Genomic DNA, 21526 nt, shown 5'->3' with positions numbered 1-21526 from the left:
TCAGCTGTGCTTTGCGTTCTCAGTGTCCATCATCCATCACCACAACAGAAAGACTTTGAATCTAGGTAAATTTCAGGGATGAATTAATTTTGCATTTCAAACCCATGGGCTGTGGATGGCATGTAACCTCCATCGTACAAAATTGAATGTCCACCCAGCTTCAACAGCAGAAGAAATAGAGAACATCTAAAACTCACCAGCCTGGCTTAGCCTGGACCATGTTGCAGAGCCACATGGAAAATGAAAGGTCACATTTAAGGTAGAAATAGCAGCTGAAAAATATTGGTGTGGAAACACAAATGACTGTGGCCAGAAACCCAAGGAAGAGCATGATGTTTTGGCCCATTTTGCCTTGCAAAATAACTCTGGTGCTACACAGGATATAAATGAACAGATGTGCTTCAAGAACCATTGATCTACAGCCAAGTCCCGCTTTTGGATACATACACAAGACTCCCAGCACGGTCCATGGGACTTAACCATGTGTATCTGAGCATGGAGGTATCCTCCAGACATACAGTGTTAAAGCACGCTTGATCTTTGGAGGGTTGTTCTCCTGTGCTCTGGTGGGCTCGACCTCACCATCTGCATCTCTTGAGTTAAGCCACTTCCTCCATTACTCGCTGAGGTGCTGAGATGCTGACGCAAGTGTTTACTTAAATGCCACTGCCTCCATTTTCTCTGAACTTCCAGCTGAACCTAGGTAGAAAGGTCACAAAATACTTAGTTCACCTAGTTTATCTTGGAGCCCTGCATTGCGGAGAGCAGTATAACAGGAAAAGGAGAGCAGGTTACCTTTGCCAAGGTTTGAATTTATTTATTTAACTCCCAGTTTAAGGGGTTAGGGTAGAGCCTGTTTCTTGTCACTCCTAGTGATACTGTTTTTGCAGCCACACAATTTTCTGTTAACCTTTCTGTTTAATTGCAGATGAAACTCTTCACACAGTCTAGCTGGCCTTAGTAAGTGTTTGGTTTGGTTTGTTCCAAGATTCTCATTTTAGTTATAAAAATGGGATGTTTTGGCACTCAAAGCTAAAAAATGCAGATTTTCTTATCAAAGCAACTTTTTCTGAACCCTGTTAAAGGATCAGTCAAAGTATTTCAAACCCCTCCTCTAATTCAAAATTACTTTTTCTTCCAATCTTATGTACTAATGTGGGTTTTTTTCCCTTCCAACAACCTCAGGTTCTCCCAGGTTTGGATAATGTTTCCCCTCACCTCTACCAGCAGCAGCATTTCAGAGTGCAAGTTCTAGCCCATAAGTCTGGAAGTTTTATGACTACAAAGGAAACAGTCCCTCTTCCAAAAGCTTTACCTTATGAGAGTCCTAATAAACTTGGGCTGGATACAGCTTTTGGTAAATTCCCTCCCAAGGGTCAAGCAAAGAAAACAGCCCTGGGATGACGGATAATAGCATCATACATCAGAACCAGTTGATTGTCAGTGTGACGATGTGCAGGATGGTACTCCCACCCTCCCTTCCCAGACAGTAATAATGCTATCTGATTTATGAAAGGGCTGCAATAGTCGAGAGGTAAAGTTTGCATCTGGCATACAATTACTTAGTCCTGCCAGGTCTAGGAGGTATTTCACGAGTGACGTTAGGTAGCTGGGAAGAAAACACTCAGATAAAGTGTGTAATTCATTGCAGAATGCATCCTACTGATTAATGAGGCATGCTTGAGCAATAAAAAAGAATGTTATATACACAAAACTCACCTCACCATTAAGAAAACAATAAAGTACAGCCACGACAAAGCCCTGAAAGATAAAAGAAATGTGGTCACAGAATTAGAACTGCATTTTCAGCTTTTGAATGGGGATGAGGTATCCCAAGGGAAATCAGACAGCTTGGTTTTGCCATTGGGACTCTGCTCTGTTGCAGAGTTGTGTGTTGTACCTTTTTTTTTATTTTAAAGAAATAATAGCTTGTCAAATATTACCTGGAATGATCCAAGACCCAATTCAAAAAACAGCTGAATTTCCATTGTGCCACTGCTTGTGTCTTCGGGGAAAAAAGCGAAGATGATATAGTGGACCCCAAAGAGAGGGATGAGGAGGAGTGTTGACTTTGCAAGTCTCCTGACAACAAAAACAGAGGGGAAAGCTGGTGTAGAAGGAGGAAGAGGAGCTCAGGTGGGCTCACGTGGCATAAAGTCAAGATGCAAGGGACATACTTGTATTGGTTGAAATCACTGCTCCGTCCTTCAGGTGAGCTGAGCTTCCTCATCAAGATTCTTAAAATGTTGACAAAAAGAATGAAATTAATCTGAAAAAACAAAAGGAAGAACATGAAAAAAATCAAAATACAAAACCAAATGCTCAGTCATCACTTATGTAAGTGCCAGGAATCAGCAGAGCCAGTTTGGGGTGTTTTGGCTGAGCAGGCAGAATAGAGGGGGTGGAGCTGGCCTGCCCGTGTCCCTGTCCCCATCCCAGTCCCTGTCCCTGCTTCTCCAGTCTGCCTGTCCACCCTGAGCTAGGGTGCTGGCTGCTTTCCTCACTGGTTTGCTGCAGCTTTAGTTATGGGGACAATCAGGACTTGTTATCCGGGCAAATCACCAAAGGGAAGGGACACCAGGCACATCTGTAGGATCCGTTCTGGCTGTGGAGTTCAGCCTCTGCGCAGTCTGACCCCACTTTGGATGCCAGCAAAGGGGCAGCACTGGAGCTACCGCTTGCTGACTGGGACTGCAAATGCCATTTTTTCTCTGCCAAAAGACACAGCGTGGTTTGGGATGATGGAGAGAAAGTAGTTAAAAGTGGGGATAGGAGACAGCCAACACTGAAGCTCTTTCTTTTGCATTTCCCCCCTCTCCAAGAGTGTGTTACCATAATACAAGTGGGTAGCAGGTAAAAATGCTGATCTGCCGCTCAGTTTGGGTGAAGGTGAAGCAATAGCTGTTTCTGCTCATTTGACCCTCAGGCAAAGAGTGGGAGTCGCAGGAGAGGCAGAACATGCCTCTCTCCCACAGCCAGCGTGTAGCACATGGGCGTGTAGCACATGGGAACCACCTCAGTTTTATCTGCCCTTTCCATCAGGGCTCCCAACATCGCCCTGTGCTCCTCCTGCACCCACACAGCCCACCGACCCGCCCTTTTGCAACACCCTGCACCGTGGCAGGCCCTTAACCCTTCCCTATGCCTGGAAACACCATCACAGCGGTGCATCCTCTTCGTGGGGTGGCTTGTACGTGCCTGTGGGTGTTGGAGCAGCGCTCTGAGGTTGTGTCTTTCCCTAAGAGAAGCGGGTCCACTCTACATGGGACAGACCCAGGATGTTTCTGGGTTCCCTAAATTATTGGATGAAGAGGGACTGCGTGGTCTGAGCTGCTGAGGGTGTATGGAGAGGGCTTGAAGTTTGGGGAGCTAGGGATGGGTGAGGAAAGGAGCAGAGCTGGGGGAACACAAAGGAAAGACTGAAATATTTTGGGGGTGTTAAGGGAAATAGGAGGTTCAGGTCCGGGGATTCTGGGTCTTTTAACCCACTAGCCCAGGCATGAGCCGTGTAGACTGAGCAGGACTTTTGGCTGATGAAAACTACGGGGGAAGGGGGGACGGCGGGATTCCTGCTGGGAGGGATTGCCCGCGGGCAGCACAGCAATGAATGTTAGCCGAGGAGCACAAAGGAGTTTATCGGTGTGGCTTTTCTGCCCTTTGAACTGCTAAGGACGACTGTGCGCTGTGAGGAATAAAGAGATTAGATCTGAATTCTGAAGAACTGGCTGTTGTCTGTGGCTATGGCCTTGGGATAAGCCCCTTCTAGGTAAAGAGGCAGAGTCATGCAGGCGGCTCCTGCATTAAGTGACTAAACTAGATGTGATCAGGATTTTGAGGAAACTTGGAAGGGGCTAGCTGGTGGTGGCCATCAAAAGATAAATTAAGATTGTGCTTTTTGTCTTGCGGAATGCCTGTGCCTTGTTGGCATTTAAATGTTGCTGAGTGGCTCCTGGAGCATAAAGGATGTTTCATTAAGAAAAATAAATGCTGTGGCCTGGTTAAGTTGAACCTGAATCACTTGTGTGATCTTCTGCTTGTCTTGTGGGAGTGAAGGATTGCTCACTGGTAAATGGGAGCAGAACGTTAACACACCATCTGTGCGCTTGGGTTTCCAAGAGATCATGCAGGTGTTGCAGTTTGTGTTTTGCAAACGTTATGGGAGTTAGGAGCTACTGGCAACATGAAAACCTCAACCAGCTCTTGGGTTCCACATGGACTGTCAGCGGGTTACTTGAGAGTAACTTGCAGTTCACATATTTCTGTACTAGGGCTTCAGACAGATTGCAGAGTGGTCTGCCCCAGGGCATCTCCGTTGGGCAGAACAAATATCTCCAAGAAGCAGCTCCAGCCCCTTGGTACCTAAGGCTCTGACGGTTAGCACCAGCAAATGCTCAGACCATAGGTGCTGAGTATTATATGTACCAAACTGTTCTTGAAATCACTACTGCCTTGTACTGGGCAGGTTCGTACTGAGTTTCAATGCCTATGCCTTATTTCAGTGAGCAATGCCATAATAGTATAATTGCAGTCCACTAACATATAGCACTTGCAGCCTGCGAGTAGCTTTCATTGTTGAAAACAAAAGCTAATGGTCATGTAAATCAAATTGGTTTTGGCTTTGCTGAGAGGGGCATTGACCGGGAGACACAAAGGCAATTGTACTGAAATGTACAGCCACTTCGTTTCTCCTCCAGAGCCTTCCTTGAAACAGTCCAAAATAAGCTTCCACAAGCCAGCCAAGTTCATATGAAATCAACAGGATGTGGAAACCTGATCTTCTTCAGGCTCTTGCTTCTTGGGAGGACACTCTAGCTTTCCTTGTGAACTTAGCTTCGGGGCATTAGTCACTGACTAAATCCTGCTGAGCAGAAGTTGCTTAAGCAGTAATTCATGTGTCACACCAGTTCAGGCACATGTCTAAGATCAGTTCATTAACACACTTCTAAGGCATGTTGAATAGATGATCTCTGACTTCACAGTATTTGAAAATACAGTTTGAATCTGCTTGTCCCAGGAAAGACTTACAAAAATAGACAAAACTACAGGGCCTCTAATGATCCACCAGGTATTGGCATTAGTGTTAATGTCCCAACACCTGTAAAAATAGAAGAGAAGGTGCAGTCAGTTATGAAAACACTGGTGTCTTTTCAAAGAGGTTTAGTCTGTTTTGCACTTCAGATAGGCCCCTATTCCCTTCTTCTATGAAATTAATTTCCTGTTCTCACTTATCGGTACAACATTTCTGACAGAAAACTGTCCACCTGCATGGAACAAAAGTGTATCCTACCCTTACAGTAGAACCACTGTTCGAAATTTTGGAAGGGAGAAGAGAAAGGAAGAAAGTCTCACTGGTCAGAAAGTCAAACACAGATGCTGAAAACATTATGGGCTGAATTCATACTTGAAGGCTACCCCCTGCCCTTGAAAATGCTCAAATGAAATTTGAGGCTCTTTCTCAGATTGCTCAGCTGGACCTCTGCTCCCACCCACGCTAGGACCCAGGCCTGCACCGCAGCAGCATGGTGGTTGGTTTGCTTGGCTGCCAGTGGTTAGAAATGAGCAGGACCCTGTGGAGCAGCCTGTGGGGGGGCTGCATGCTCCCCCTGATGTGTCACCCTCCTCCCCTCCACACAACTTACCCAATATTTTCATGGAGTTGCCTAGCAGTCGCCCATGCAACCACAAAGACAGTTGGGGCACCTGCAATTGGAAAAGCTAGTTACTGCTCCACAAGTCCATCCCAAAGGCAAAACAAACCCACAGTTATTCTTACTGAAAGGAGAACCAGTACCCCATCCGAGGGTGATGAACCACCAGAGGAACTTCCTTTCCGAGAAGAAAGAGATAACCAGGAGAGTGTGGAGGTACAGTCCCTCCACGAGGAGCCAGCTGTAGTTAGACATGATGCAATACTGAAAGAAGACCATGGTGAGCTTACACCCAGCCTGAGGAAAAAGAGGATAATTAGCTTCTGCCTCTGTTTGTATCTACCTTCTAACAGAGAGTGAGCTGTAAATAAATCTTGGGAAATAGAGATTTTATAGCAATTAGGGGACTAATCGGGTGGCCTTGAGAAGGTGTTCACATGACAAGAAAGCAGGGCTGGCACTCACAAACGCATTAATCAACTGCCTCACTAACAAGAACCAAATATATCATGGACACATGGGTTTGGGTTACTGTCTCAGAGGATTTTCACTATTAATACCCTATTAGTATCAGTAGCACTAATATCACCCTAGAGAAGCATGTGAAAGTATTTGTCACTCTTTTTCTCCTAAGAAAAAGGGTCGATAAAGACAAGTTAAAATTTGCCCAAAATGTTCTTGTTCAGCAACAAAAATCCAGCAAAACTGAGGGGTTAAAAAAAAAAAAAAAGTGCCTGTTTTTGTTTCCCTTCCCAATACCTATCTTTTGGTTTAAAGGATTGAACGTCATCTCTAGTGTTCCCCCCACCCAGTTTTCAACGTATTTTACTGCCAATAAAAAGAAAAAGGAAAAAACAATTCAAAATTTGGGAGGTTCCTTTTCCAGGGTCTCTGGGTGCAAACCCATGTCTTACTACCAGGTCTCACACTGCAGTATAAATCATCAATATTTAATGTGTTCTCGTACTCTTCCTATCAGCCCCACCTACCAGGATCTAAAATCCATATAAGAATCTCCACCCTGGTGGTGCATCCTGTGTTCACAACCTGAGACACCCATGTTTAGGCATTTCTGGGTCAATGTGCTGAACTCCTGGTGTCTTCTATGGCCATCTAGTCAATGTAATCAAGATGATGAATGTGGGTACCTACTTTAGACTCACCTGGGTGCCCCCTGCTCCAATACTTGTAAAGGCATCTATAGCTGGGAGGAACTGCACCTGGGTTTCTGTGTGTATGATCTAGTCTGGGCATATCTCATACCAACATCACCCATGCAGAACCTCCCCCCAGATGGGTAAATCTCACTCAGGAACAACCAACACGCAGGACTGAGCAGTAGAGAAGGAACAGAGCATACTTTTCCTCTCCCATAAACCCTCATGCTGAATGGAAAGCTGAGACCGAGATTTCCTTCCCTGCACACTAACTACTGCTGGGATCCTGTTGGGAGACAGGTGTGGAGCAAGCTGGAAGGCAGAGGGTTACCGTGTATGCCCCACAGTAATTTATGTCTTCAGAGGAAAACAAAATGGCATCCTTGATGAAGTTGGACGAGGCTCGCAAAATGAATGATGTGAAGAGATGCATGTGGATGTAGTTCCTTGTACAGCGAAGTCTTCTGTTACAAAAAGAGAGAGAGATCCTGTGAAGTCACATTCCTAGCCAATGCAGGTAGCTTGTGACTGTAAACAGCAGGTTTCAATCCTTACTAATGCTAAACTGACAAATCAAGAACAGTTTTTCTGTCTGTGAAAGGAAGACTAATGCATTTCCCAAGAGGGATACCCTAGGGAAGACCTTAAAAAGCCAAAGTCACCTCTGCTCCACTCAGGTACTAAAACAAGCTGAAAGTTGCCAGAAGAATTGTGATTTCATGCCAATACGCTTGGTCTAGCCTCCCCCTCTCCTTTCTGGAGTAACATGAACCCAAGGTGTTTATTCACACCTGGGTGGATTTATTTGGTTTTCCTGCACAGTGCACTTGTGCCTGCAATGTTTTCTGTATTAAAGCTTCACATAATCTGGGTCTGGAAGCCATTCAGCCTGAAAACGAGTTTACGAAGTAGTTGGGGTTCCTTCTGCCCAGAGGTGCCGCCCTGACACTTACTGTAAGGGAAATTAATTTCACTGAATAAGCAGTAGAGTACAAATTCCAGGTTATAAGGATGTGTGAAGATAAGCCGACTGTCAAATCACTACTGCAAATCTGAAACACCTTCACAGAAGTCAGCACAGCAGCACTTAAAGCAAAGTTTTAGCCACAGTCACAAGTGGGGAAAAGAACAGCAGGGGGAAAGATACTCTACCCGAGGGACACCAAAGTCATGGGAAGACCTCAGCAGGGAGGTGGTGAAAACACCACTCTGCAAAATACATCCATCTACATTTTGGAAAGGACAGGAGAGCACAATATAAGGAGCAGCCCTGACATTTTCTGGGAGACAAGACTCAGAGATCATTTTTGTTCACTGATTTCTGTGAAGGTTTTCAGAAATACTTCAATTTTTCACTGGCCCTGAAAGCCAACAGAAGGATCTGTGTTGGCTAAGATGACCAGAAGTCCTGGCCAAACGCAAACCAGAGATGCTTCTTCTCACCTAAAAGAGACCAGGACCACTAGGGCTATCGTCAGCGTCACAAGGGAGGTGCAGTATCCAATGGTGTACATGGTCTTCAGAGTCATGAAATAGGAACGCTGCATGGGAAGATATATTCACATCTTTACCTGTGACTGGGAGAAATCAGCCCATACCAAGAGAAAGGGGTCTCCTCCTATTTAACAAATACATTTTATTGTAAAATCAGCTACTGAAGTTTTACCCTGAGCAACCCATTCTGATCATTTGGAGGAAGCATTTATGCTGAAAAATACCTGTAACAATAACCCCACCTGAGTCAAATCACAACATCATCAGTCTGTCCTTCACATATTCCTCCCCCGGAGCCCCAAAGCAGCAGATCTGTGGTCACAGGCACTCAGACTCACTCTTGCCTCATTTGTCGTGTCATTGATGTTGTAGCCACAAGCGATATCGGGTCTTGGATATGGGTCTGACCAACCCTCACTCGTACAGTTTCGGTACACAAAACCTGTGTTGTAACAACAAAAAAAGACAAAACCAGGTGTGATCATTTCCAATTGTATCTCTGTTCTCCTCGGGGGTCAGTCACCAATGTGTAGGGTTGCTCCAAGAACAAAGGCAATATTTTCCCCCAGGCAGTGCACTCTGCATAGCTGGAGGTGAAATGCAGCTGAGCTAACGATGTTGATACTTGCCCAGTGTACTTGTGTGGGTCATAATATTGTTTGCCCACTCAGGGATGACTGTGATGGATGTGTTTTTTTTAATTGCAACATAAATAATACTGTTCAGTACATCTGGTGTTTCTTGGCCAGTATTCCAAGATCAGCAAACACATGACTTGTTCAATCACGGATTCATACTCTGTGCAAACCTGATACTTTCTGGAATGCTCACACCTCCTTACTGTGGTTTGTCATGGTCCGAAGAGAACACAAAACCTTAGATGGTCACAGATTTTCAGTGATATTTAAATGAAAACTAAAAGGTTTGTCCCCACAGCCAGGTCTGGGCTTTATCTTACACTGTTGATTTCCTTGCTTGCTTGCGAATTAAAAGCTGGGATGGGATTCCCCTCACTTAAGTTAGACTTCTGAAAGCTAAATGGTTGAGTCCAACTCTGTCCCTCATGGCTGTCTTTCTAGTCAGTGGAGAAAAAGAGGCATTGTCAGAATTAATTTCATTTTCAGGCAGACATCCGCAGAGGGCAGTTTGTCTGACCCACTTCTCCTGGGACATCTGACTTCTTTTAGACTCCTAAAGCTGAGTGAGATGGATCCCCAGCAAGTTGCACATGGTTGGATACAACAGGTTCGAATATGTCCATATTCATGTTTGGCACTAAAGTGGAAGTTGGAAGTCCTGACCCACACACCTTATAATCTCATTGGAAGAAAATTACCCTAGCAAGCATGTAGGTTATGCGCTGAAGAGAAGAGAAACTTTTACAAAGAAGTAAAACCACTGCCCACTGTCTGAATCACATTAATCTGTCAGGTAGGAGCCACACTTTAGAAACAGGTAGTGGAATCCTGGCTTTGCTGCAGTAATGGCAATACTAGAAAGGACTTAGCACCTGAAATCAGCATCCCTTCCTAGTAGAATCTTTGCCAGAAGGCACCATGAAAGTCTATTTTTGCCCACACATTTAGCCGTGGGGACTCTAGGGCATCCAGTTCCTGCAAAACATCCCCACAGTGTTGAGGGAATGGAGGGAGATGCATACACAGCAGTGTTTGTCACTGGTTTATGCTCTTTGGGGCCCTGCTGGGACTGTCAGGACAGTCAGGGCTCCTGATACCTCTGGGCTAATTCTGGTGACCTGAGGCATGTCTGCACTTGATTTGAACTCACCTCTGTAAAACTGCAAGGCACAGCAAAGATGCTGAGATCTCCACCGGGGAAGAGCTCTGGGTGTGTCAGCATCAGACTATTATTCTGATGCTTTTATGAACATCTTGTTTCAGCTTAGCATCTTTGAAAGGACCAGGTTTGTTTTTTAAGCCAGGTTTTCTATATCCTGCTGCAGTGCAGCAGCAACACGAGAGAAACAGCTCTCCCAAAGAGTCCTCCCCCATTTGCCTTGGCACTCAGCAAGGGAGTGGTACAGAGGCAAATTCTCTACTTCAGCTTCAATTATTAAGACACATGTACTTAACTCAGAGCAGAGTGTTGTGCTTGTAAACATGCCTGTAACTGGGTTTTGCCTGAGGATGTCCAAGTAGATCAGACAAGAAGAAGTGAAGTTCTGTGTTGGTGTGTGCATGTGATTGCGTTATATGCAAAGCATGGGAGATTACACAGGGCATATTGATGGACATGAGCACAATTTTAACAATGCTACTTGCTTATGGGTGACATGCACACTGAGAAAACTGCAGCATGCCCCACTCAGAGCAGACTTGGGGTCTGCAGTCTGTCTAACCATCAATCCATGCTTGCAAGGGGGAACACTGGCTAAAGGAATGGCCGTGGAACTGGGGCCATCTGATGTGGCCTTCTCCTCTGCCCCTGAACCCCCACAGTCATCACACCTTTCCTCATCTCTTGCCTGAGACACAATGTGCAGGTCTGGATGTGAACTTCAGTTATGTTACTTGGTTCCAAATTATTTGTTTCTTTGATTTGTTATACGGGAAGAGGCCAGACAGTCTGGGCTGCAAATGCAAGTCTAGATGTCAGCACAAAGCTCAACAGCACGGAGACCAGGGTTTGGTCAAAGATCAGAGCTATCTGCGTTCCTTAACGTATGGGTCTTTGGCATTCATGGCTGCCCTTCTGCTCTGTAAGTGGTCAGGAGAGAAAACTTTGGCTTTTTTTTCAAGCAAACAGAGCTCTGTTTTTCTTTTGCAAAATTGCTTCAAACAGGACAACGACTGTAGCGGTAATTAAATGCATGAGTCACAAGCCAACCACAGTATAAAATCAGAGAAGAATGTGGCTATGAGAATGAGAATAAACTACTGCTGACTTTGACCCAAAATGCCAGATGCAGAGACCGAAATAAGATGCAAATGCCAATGGACCATGTCTTGGGTTTCTGTTTTCAACACTGTCACTCTGATTATTGCTTATCAGAAGTGGTTCAGCTCTCAGCTTCTCGATAAGGAGGGCAACTAAAGTTTAAAGCTGTTAGACTATCTCCAAGATAATGCAATGCACATTTGAGATGTAGTTATGACCTTTGGATGTACAAATTCCTGTTTTCCTCCCCGGTACGACGGCCAGAGGCAGGGAGCAGTTCCCCCTAGTGGCTATACCAGCAGGGATTTAATTTAATGCGTTTAGGGGCCGGTATCACTATTCTAAAGATCTGTGAGCGCATGCCAGATGGATGATTTCTTCAGCGATCTGTGTCTTTGTGTAGTTTATCCTCTGTCTTTAAACCAGATTATAGGATTCAATGGCAGCTACCGTTTGTGTGTACAGAAAGTAGCACGGTATTTATTTTAATCTGAATGGCTCATGTCTGATTTTATTTAAAGAGCGCTAAGTGCTTCTCCTCTGACTTATCTATCTTTATTAGGCAATCTAATACTTTGTCTCCCGTTCCTCCCACAAGTTACTCCAGTCTAATCAACACTGTCTACTTTTCTGTAAGTACTGGACCTCATTAATCCGTGTCCTATAACTGAAGAATGCAAAACCCTCTTCCAATTTGAATCATTAACTAAAAAAGAGAAAGGTAAGCACATTTCTTGGGCATTGCTGAAAAGTAGAAATGAACAGAAAGCAGGCAGAAACTTCGACTTAATGGCTCATGATTACTGTAGCATACTGGGAATAAATTTCACTTAATTTCTATTTTAGAAGTCCCAGGAAAAAAAGACAACAAACGTTGCTTGAGCTTCTCTCTTTTTGAGTAAGTTGTCTGGTGAGCCATGAAACCTGAGTTCCCATGAATTTATGCCACTTGTGTGGAGCCTGTCACAGACAAGTGATGAACCCCCGGTGCAGATTTCCTCTTGATAGAGGCAAAAATTGGATCTTTTCCTCCTACCTGGCTGGCTGTTTTGCCAAAACTTTTATGAACTTAATGCTGTGTAAAGTTTTGTCCCTGTCAATCTCATCTGAGATCAGCATCTGGCTCTAGGAGTTACTAGAAGGGGAAAGACAGACAAATACAGAAACACGGAGCCTTAGTGGAGAAAACTCTTACCCTTAACAAACCGTGCTAAAAAACTGCTTTTCAGGATAGCATTTACTTCCTGCACTTTTCTCCACCTGGTTAAGAAAAATAAACACTTAAAACATCTTACTACTTTAATTCCAGGCTTTCCCACATTTAGTTTAGTGTTGGAAATGGAGCTGCTTAGTGACCATTGGTCTTTAAAAGAAGCAGAGACACAATTTCACTTCCAGTTCAGATCTGACAGTGGCATCTTTGTAATTAGCACATTTAATAAAAAACACCTGGGCAAGAAAAGCATATCTATCAGTATTATATATATTAGCATTATATATATTTAGTGCTACCTTTTTTCCCAGTCAGCATCTGGAAGAATTCAGGGCAGTGAGCGTTGACAGTCTGTCCCACAGCTGATGAAGGCCAGCAGCTCATGTTATCCCACATTCCAGCACATCTGCCTGGGGGGGCAACAACAAAACACGATGCAGCATCTCCCAGTGATGAAACACCACGAAACTTCTCCCAACAACGAAACACTATGTAACATCTCCAAGCAATGAAACACCATGCAATGCCTCCCAAGGACCAAGGCAGCTATGGAAACAAATATGCTCAGTACTCTGAAAAGCAAGCTGGATGAAACAGAGCAAGTCCTACTGAGACCTGTCAAGGCCTGGATAGGACAGAAGAGGTCCTGCTTGCTTCAAACAAGTCCCAGCAAGCTTCAGGCCTGTCCCATTCTGGTCCTTGATTCCACTGGTCTCTACTAGCCAGACAAAGAGCAACTTAGGCCACTGTGAACTTTGCATCAGGCTCTTGGCTACACATCTGTCTTCTGGTAACTATTGAATGGCCCTGGAAAGATGAAGGAAACCAGATGTGAATTTTTTAGCTCACTTTTCAGTCTTTCTAAAGCTTCTACTTTGAGTCACCCTGATGTTCTCCTTACATAATCCTTTTGTAAACAGAAAAAGATACAACTTGACTAGGAGTTTAAACAGCTTCAGAATGATACTGGGGAAAGGGAAGAGAGGAACAGTATCAATGCCGAATGCCCTGCGCACTCACTGAAAGCCGAGGGGAGGAAGTGCTGAGCGCTCTCTTCAAATGCTTTATGCTTTATAAGGCCAGCCTCCATTAGCCTGACAAAAATATTTACATTTCTAGAAATGTATTGATTTCCTCCTGCACAACAGTCCTAGTGTCTGAAAATACAGAGCTTTTCACAGCCACAGCACCTCAGCTCTGGTGTCTTCCCTGTGTCAATGTTTATAGGACTTGGTAGCCATTTACTTCAAACCAACAGTTTAATGGCAAATGAAACATCACCTTGGGTGGTATTTATGCCTATCTGTGCTGCATTGTTTGGGTTATCAAACCTTCATGCCAACACCACTGGCATAAAGCCCCCAAATCAGACTCAGTGCACAGAAAAACCTGGCAAAATTGCAATGTGGAAATGGTCTCTGCCCAGGAGGAGAAAACAAAAACCAGCTGAGCCATTCCTCCTGCAGGTGGGCTTCTTGTCATTTTTCACAGTGCAAAGCTGGTGTAAGCCACCCCTACCTAGCTAAAGAGCCTCCTGGGTGGAGGCAGAGCACAGCACCACCTCCCTGACATCCCTGTGCTCTTTGGGACCTCTTCCAAGTAGCAAATAGAGCATTCCTCCAGCAGCAATACATGGTGTTACCAGGACCAGAGGTCCCAGACCTCCCGTAGCTTCCCTCCCCTGCTCCCTGCACCAGAGAGAATTATCCCATCTTTGCTCAGGCACAAAAAAAGAGCATGATTTGGGTTATGTTAATGTAATTCCCTTTTCCAAGCTAATAGTATCACAAGGGCAGAATCCCTTTTTCCTTATACTGCTCAGGTGCTTTGTGCCTGATTCACCCACAACTAATCCTGTGTGTTCGTGCCATTTTCACAGAGATGTGAGCACCGTGGAGGTTTGTCCCTTGCTTTGCCCTTCTTCCTGCCTGCACCAGTCAAAGCTTCTGAGGTAGGTGCAGGAAAGATGGGATATGGAAGGCGATCTACACCCTGCAAAGCCGCCTTTTTCTCTCCCTGTATGACCCACCAAGGGCATACACTGAATTCCCAGAGTTTTGTTTCTTTCTTCTTCAGACTGAAGTCCCTGTACGGGATTTTCTGCACACAGACCTCAGACATGCAGATAATCAAAGGCTGGAGGTATTTTCAGATGCATTATTCCCCAGAATAAAAGCACTACTCTGTAATTTACCAAGGTAACAAACCCTTCTTGAGTAAAGACCAGCAGAAGGAAATTCCTGGGCTGTCTCTTTGGGAACCATTACTTGGGTAAAGATGTGCATCCTACCCCTGTTTATTCTTCTGGGGTTTCACCGCCAGGAGAAGGTGTGTTTGCAAAGTTAGAGACAGAGAGGGGCTTAGTCACTCTGGCCACTTTCAGCTCAAAGCTTTCTGCTGCACTGAGCCCATGGCAGTATGCCTTGTTTGATCTGACTTGTAGTGTTAAAAGAGCAATTTTGACAGCCATTGGAAATGCTTTCTCAAAGATTTAACACAATCCTATACTTCTCTCTCTGTAGATTTGGGGAGAGGGGCACAGAGGGTAGAATTATCCTGTCTAAAAGTTTCCAGTAACAGAGGGCCTCGGGGGAATTTTTAAGATTGGGATCCAATTTAAAACTCTGCTGAGGTGCTACTATTTGACTGAGATAAAACAAGACCATCTGCAAAATGGTACTGCCTGCTAATGTTAGTGCTGGTCCACACCTGCACGGTCCTGTGAAGTTTAACTGTTTGCATCTTCGGAGCTCTGGTGCAAAGGAAATGCAGAGCTCAACATTAGAGCCATGTCACAGAATCAAAGCAAAAAAATAGGTTGTCAAACCACCCTTCTCTTCAGTGAAGGGCACCAGGGAAGGAAACAAACAATACTGATGTATTCATATCAAACTTCTTATATGCAATGAGACAGATCTGTAGTCTGGAGTATCTGGCAGCTTGCCACAGGTACCTACATGGGCGTAATGCCCTGAAGCTGTGCTCACACCCATCAGCCTGAAAGGCTCACAGGGATAAAACAGACAGAGAAAAATTCGAGGCATCCTAAGAAACCAGGCAATAGATCTTTCCTCTGAGTTCTGCCTTTGGGCCAGGTCATAGTGAAACAATTCTGTGTCTCCAACAACCTCTGCTAGAGAAGAAGGCTTTGAGCTAAGAAAAAACCTCAACTCTTGCTCCACACCATAGCTTATCTCTGGCCAGGACACCCTGCACACAGCACATCTCACCAGAGCTCCTTCACCTTCCACACTGGTGAGGAACTTGCCATGTCATGGTCCACAAAAGTCACCCAGAAACAGTTCAGTCTGCAAGATGCTGTGAATGACAGAAACCCATCCTTAGTGGTGGTGGCTGGTCATGCACAAAAAATAGTCACGTCTGTTGCCTCCATCCAACGTACTCTGTGAGATGCTGACCCAGCTGCTGCCTGGGGGAGCTAACACTCGGTTCATAGGCAAGCTTCAATAATTGCTTGCAGTCATCTCTCTGAGACCCCTTGCACATGAATGTACTTGCTCAGCTGTGAAAGGAAAGATGTCTACATGATATGATGAGGACTCAGTACCACAAGACCTCCCCAGGCCAAAAAACTCCTTTATATAATGATAAATCTACTCTGAAATGCAAGAGCTCTGTTATGTGACAGTAAGCTAAAGCAAAGAGGAAGCAACAAGGACCTTCAAGCCACATGATTTAAATGTTGGCTGCTGGTATTCATTGATTTTGAAGGCAAATATAGTTAAGTAAATTTGCACTTTCTGGGCTGACTTTATAAAAATATCTTTGTCAAAGATGAGAAGAATTCCGAATCCTCTGCAATTTGCAAGATTTTGTTCCTGACGTGCTCCCTAGTTGTGAGGACTGCAGTTGAGCAGCTGAGTTGGAAGGCTCCTCTGTGACTTGCTGTCACAGTAAAGTCAAAATCCCACTCTTGGAGCATTGTAACATATCTTAACTGGTTTTCTGCTCCTAAATGAAAGATGTATACAAGCTATGTGCTTCATATGGGAACAAATGTGGCGGTATCTGATTTTGAGGCCACCCAGCCCACTTGAGAGCAGTTTTTATTGTGCACATTCATTCAGCCTTTACCCGAGCTCAGGAGCAGATCGTTTTCGGGCGTTCTGTTCTTCTCCTCCAGGGACAGAGTCTTGGCACAGTTTTCTTCCTCCTTTTTCAGGACGCTCAGGAGGTCACAGACAGGCGGGACAGCTCTGATCTGCAAATTTTAAAAGCAGTAGAATCACTTTTCCTCTTAAAACCTATGTCCCCTCTACAGGATTTACCCTTCTTATGCTCACATTCCTCATGCAACCCTATCAACTGACGGGGGGGCAACATTTCCTTGAAATACAGTCAATTTCCTTGAAATACAGTCAATTCTCCTAATTAAGTCTGCTTTTTTATGGTAGCAGCAGGCAAGCACAGACTGAGTTTCTGCCTTCTCCCTTTTTCTGACATTACTGTTATTGAGAAAGATGAATGTGTTATTATGCCAAATTAAGTACATGAGCAGAATCCTCTTCCAAAACACTGCAGAAGCATCCAGGGCACTGCTGGACTCTCCTAGAGCAACATAAAATTAATTTCTTGCCCCTGGCAGTGTTAAACCATAGACCTGGCAGGTCATTTTCCTAGGCAAAAGTGATCCAAATATGTCTGCTAGTTGCAGACCACCCAAGCCTGTTTCACTGCTACTGACCAGGAAGCTGCAGGAGCCAACCTGAAAGAGGATTTTTCTGAGAATCTAGATGGTATTTTGTCCTAAGGTCATTTTCTCACCTTCCGGTCTTGCCCCATCCAGAAGGATGCTTCTCACAAAGCAGTGTGGAAATGTTAGTCTTAACTCAGTCCTGAAGTAGCAATTAAATGTGTTTATGTTACATGTAGCTGGACCAAAATGAATATACAAAACAAACATTTTACTACTGACCATTAAAATGGCAGGCAGTAAAAATAATTGCAAAATAATTTGCAGGACAAGATCCCAGTTGTTATGTCTTGTAGTTAAAAAATACTTTTAACATTTTTATTATTTTACCAGTTTCTATTGTTTTTGACAATAAAAATACTGAATATAAACAGGTTCCCATTTTAATAAATTAGATAATTCCTCCCTCATGAACAAAACCAAAAATCTTTATAAATTCCCACTATGGAATGTATATGTACATATATCTATATGCATGTGTATATACACACATACTTAAAATATTAAAAGCAAGTCATCAGGATGTATTATTTGAAAAGTATCAGATAGAATTTTTTATGTTCTTTGTGCAGGAAAAGTTAACCCAGCAGCATCATATTACTACTCAACCTAATCAATCTTGTAGCATTGCTGATTGCTTTCAGATTAGATTTAGGAGAAAGAATGATCACTGAAAACCTTGTAATAAGCACAATTACTCTTCTACAGTTAAATTTTAGCGTAATAGACGTCAGCAACTATAGTTCCACTCATTTCTGCTGGAAGTATTCTAGGTATTGTATTTCTGAACAAAGTTTGATCTTTCAGCAGTGTATCATGCCTCATCTAACTGGTCTGTTGTGGTAACTTCAGCATTTTTCTCCCTTTGTGCATCACAAAATAAATAAACTAAAACCCACTTGGTTTTGCATAATGTAATGAGTTTTCTGGAATCACACATGCAAAGAATTCAGATGAAATAAACTATCCTCTGATGCCAGGATTTAAATGCATTTTAAATCCATGTAATGTTTGAAAAAAATAGATTTTTAAAATCCATTTATTTTTTGAAAAAAATAGAAGTGTCTGACTGGAGTAACATGTTGTCTAAAGAAATGTAATTGCATTTAGCAGTTTCAGTTGTTAGCTGAAGGTTGACTTTGATAATTTCTAAATATTGACAGGTTTTAAAAACGTGCATTATTTACCATTCTCTATTGTTATCTATTTGATTACCAATAGTAATTTAGTTCGGAGTTTACAAGTACAAATGTGACAGTTAATACCTATAACATACTTTTGCTGTAGTATCTCTGTCCAAAAGTTGCCTTGAAAATGCATTAAAAAACAATATTAGTGCTAGAGCATTTGAAGTGGCCAACAGAACAGGCCTGGTCTGCATGCCAGTTGTTCAAGATGATACTGAACATATGTAAAAATAAATGCTAGCAATCACGTTAGTAACGATCTCAGAAACAGGAAAATTTTTCACCTTAGAAAAGGCTATATATCTTGTAGGCACCATTTTCTTTTAAGAAATGTAGGTCTTAAGAAAGCTTTTGGTTTAGAAAGAGATTTAAAGCCGTTATTTCTTTATGGCTAGAATGAGTACAGCATTATTTTCTTACATGAAATGTGTTGTTCAAGAAGGAATATGGTGTAGTTAATGCCTTACAATTATTGTTTCACTCCACCAAGTGATGTCCACCCTATTCTTCTGATCAGATAGATACTGCTGCCTTGTAATAGATGTGCAGGTAACAGAATTTTAAACCCAGAGAAAGCAGAGAAACTCCAGGTGCTGGTTTAAAGACCTTGTTTTCCACAAACACTGTCCCTGAGTCAGTCTTCGCCAACGCTGGCAACCGACGGGGCAGACCGGGCACAAGCAGGGCTGTCGCAGGTCTGGTGAGGCTGTTTGCTAAGCGACACGAAATCCCGCTTCCCATGCCACGGCCAGATAACCTCACTCTGCTACCAACTGTGCTTGGTCTCGCTCATGTTTACCGTCCACAGCTGGGAGCAAACAGCCTGCCCCCACGCCTTGAAATCAAGGAGGAAAATGGGCTCTTCTATGTGTGGTTTCTATGACAATGTATGAAACCAAAACCATTCCAAACAGAAACAGCTGTGATAACTAGATGTCCGGAATGGGCAGAAAGCTGCAGTCTGTGATATGGATAGCAACAGCCAATTACAGTTTTTAACCTGTGAAATGAATGGATCTAAACACTACTTAACATAAATAATATTTGCAGCCACAGAATTCACAGCCATTTAATTTGAAAGTAAATGGGTTTAGTTTAATGAGAGGATTTAAAGGAGAACAAAAGATCCCTGGCAAAATCAAAATAGGTATTTTTGAGGATTAGAAAAAGAACAAGTGGAAGGAGATGATCTCAGTGGCACCCTGAGCAATGACATCTATTTACAGGGTCCTTTAGGTAGTACCTAAGAATAAGAAACCAAAATAATGCGAAAACCATCACAGTCACTATTTTTATTGTGGAAGATGATCAAAAGGCAAAAAACTTTACAGATTGCATTCACTCTGTAATTAAAGTGTCTAGGCAGAGCTCAGGTTTTCTCAGACTTTGTACCAAATCCCCTGCTGGAAAAAATAGATTGATTTTTCCATTAGTTGCAATGAAACAGTGATTTTTCACATTTGCTAAGAGTTTGATCATTTCCCAGCTTCTCACACCCAGGCTGGACATATTTCAGTCTTGATTTTATATGCTTTCAAAATCTGAAGAAGCTGAGCAGCACCTGGAGATCACAGCCCAGGTTCAGCTGTTCTTCCCGGCTGGTCTGAGCGCCCGGAGCTCAGCAGTGACAGTCTGCCACATAAATTCCCAGTAAAGTGATAAAGCTAAAGCAAAGAAACCAAACTTTGTGGGTCAAACACTGCTTCACACTCCTTCAGTCTGAGTCAAGGGAGACTTTGCTAGTGGTGGGCATTCCCCCTTAGGGGATTGCTTGTTGGTGTAAATCAGCAAAGCTTCTCTAAATGGCATCAAGTCTTTTCTCCTTCACTGCAGAACTTGCTATGTTTACCAAAGCAGGTTAGTAACACTGATGTTTTATATAGGTGGGGAAACTGAGGCATCCAGTATCTAGCCATCTGGCCACTGTCAATTAGTGCAGGAAGCAGCAGAAGAAAGAATAAAATAAAAAAAATCCCAGGTTCCACACAGACCTTTTTAAAGAAAGACACCACGACTTCATGGAATAGAGGTGCACTTAGACAACATGTGATTCCATGCAATTGGGAATAAATAGCTCTGAGCACCTACCAGGACAGTTGAAATACAGAAGATGATCACCCAGATGGTCCACATAGTCAATCACAGTCTGTTTCCTTCATCCCTTGCACATCAGAGGTCACCGGGCTGTCTGTACGCTCTCCAGCGTGGCTCTTAGCTCCTTTCACTTCATCCCTTTCCCTCCTTGCTTTTTTTCCTTCCCAGCTTTGACCATCCTTAGCCAATGTTTCTCTTCAGCTTCTGAGCCCTAGAGAGCATCAGCAGTGACAGAACCCCCCCGTCCACCCTCCAAGCTCTCCTCCTCCTCTGCAGAAGCCTCCTGTCCCAAGAATAACAGCACCTCTGTTGAGCATGTTCCTACTATCGTCTGCCTCCCTTCCCGGCTATTATTCACTGTTATCAACGGGTGTCGCTGGGGAATGATCATTCCTCATGCTCCCATGATAAGGGACCAAGCAGGACTCCCGTGTAAGATGTCAGCCCCACAAAGGCAGAGGTAATCAATCAAGGGGAAATACAGCCCTGGAATAAGTGCCCTGCTGAGAAACAGAGTTGGAAGAATGTGATTCAGGCTGCCTGCACTGCTTCTGCTCTCAACAGCTCTGCACATGCCTCCCGCAGCGAGCACACATCCCCGAGAGCCAGAAATCAGGATGCTGGCAGAGCCTGCTGCAGAGAGCCATCTACCCACGCCTCCCACCAAGCCCAGGCGAGCACAGCTGCTAGAGCTGAAGACAACTTTGAGCCTGGGGTAGGCACAAGAGAAAGGGCAAACAGGGAATCTGCTCTTCCCACCTCTTCCAAAGAGGACTCTAAATGCTCCCTGGACTTCAACCTCTCATCCAATATCCAGAGAAACAGCCAGTCTGCATTTCATCCTGCTATACGTTGCAAGATGCTTGCCCTCGGTGTGGGCTCCCAGTTGCCAAGGCAGGGGCTCCAAACCCTTGTTCGCCAGGTTCACTTGTAGCACAATAATGAATATAGCTTCAAAAAAGAGCCAAAGTTTGCACTGTGCACTAGTGCTCTTTCTCAAAGCACTGCAGTCCTCAGCTTGTCTCGAAATATCTTTTACCACCTATTTCAATTTACCACCACCCATCACCCTAGACAGGTCAAACATGATGAGGGCTGCCCAGAGCACAGGTGTTCTTCAG

At 43.9% G+C, this 21526-nt stretch overlaps 1 protein-coding gene across 1 annotated transcript; it reads right to left on the bottom strand.

The window, feature by feature from the left end:
• Window positions 1–522: 522 nt before the first annotated feature.
• SCTR (secretin receptor) lies at window positions 523–20627 on the bottom strand. The gene is given in 15 exon segments (XM_074872328.1): window positions 523–699; window positions 1720–1761; window positions 1944–2082; window positions 2178–2269; window positions 5026–5095; window positions 5640–5700; window positions 5792–5945; window positions 7137–7269; window positions 8249–8346; window positions 8638–8741; window positions 12710–12820; window positions 16506–16632; window positions 20400–20504; window positions 20507–20563; window positions 20565–20627. Coding segments are annotated over 15 exon segments (1533 nt in total).
• Between the last annotated feature and the right edge of the window lie 899 nt (window positions 20628–21526).

This window comes from Strix uralensis, chromosome 6 (assembly GCF_047716275.1).
Source record: "Strix uralensis isolate ZFMK-TIS-50842 chromosome 6, bStrUra1, whole genome shotgun sequence".
Lineage (NCBI taxonomy): Eukaryota > Metazoa > Chordata > Aves > Strigiformes > Strigidae > Strix > Strix uralensis.
The sequence above is the reverse complement of the archived record's forward strand: the minus strand, read 5'-3'. Positions and strand labels throughout refer to the sequence as shown.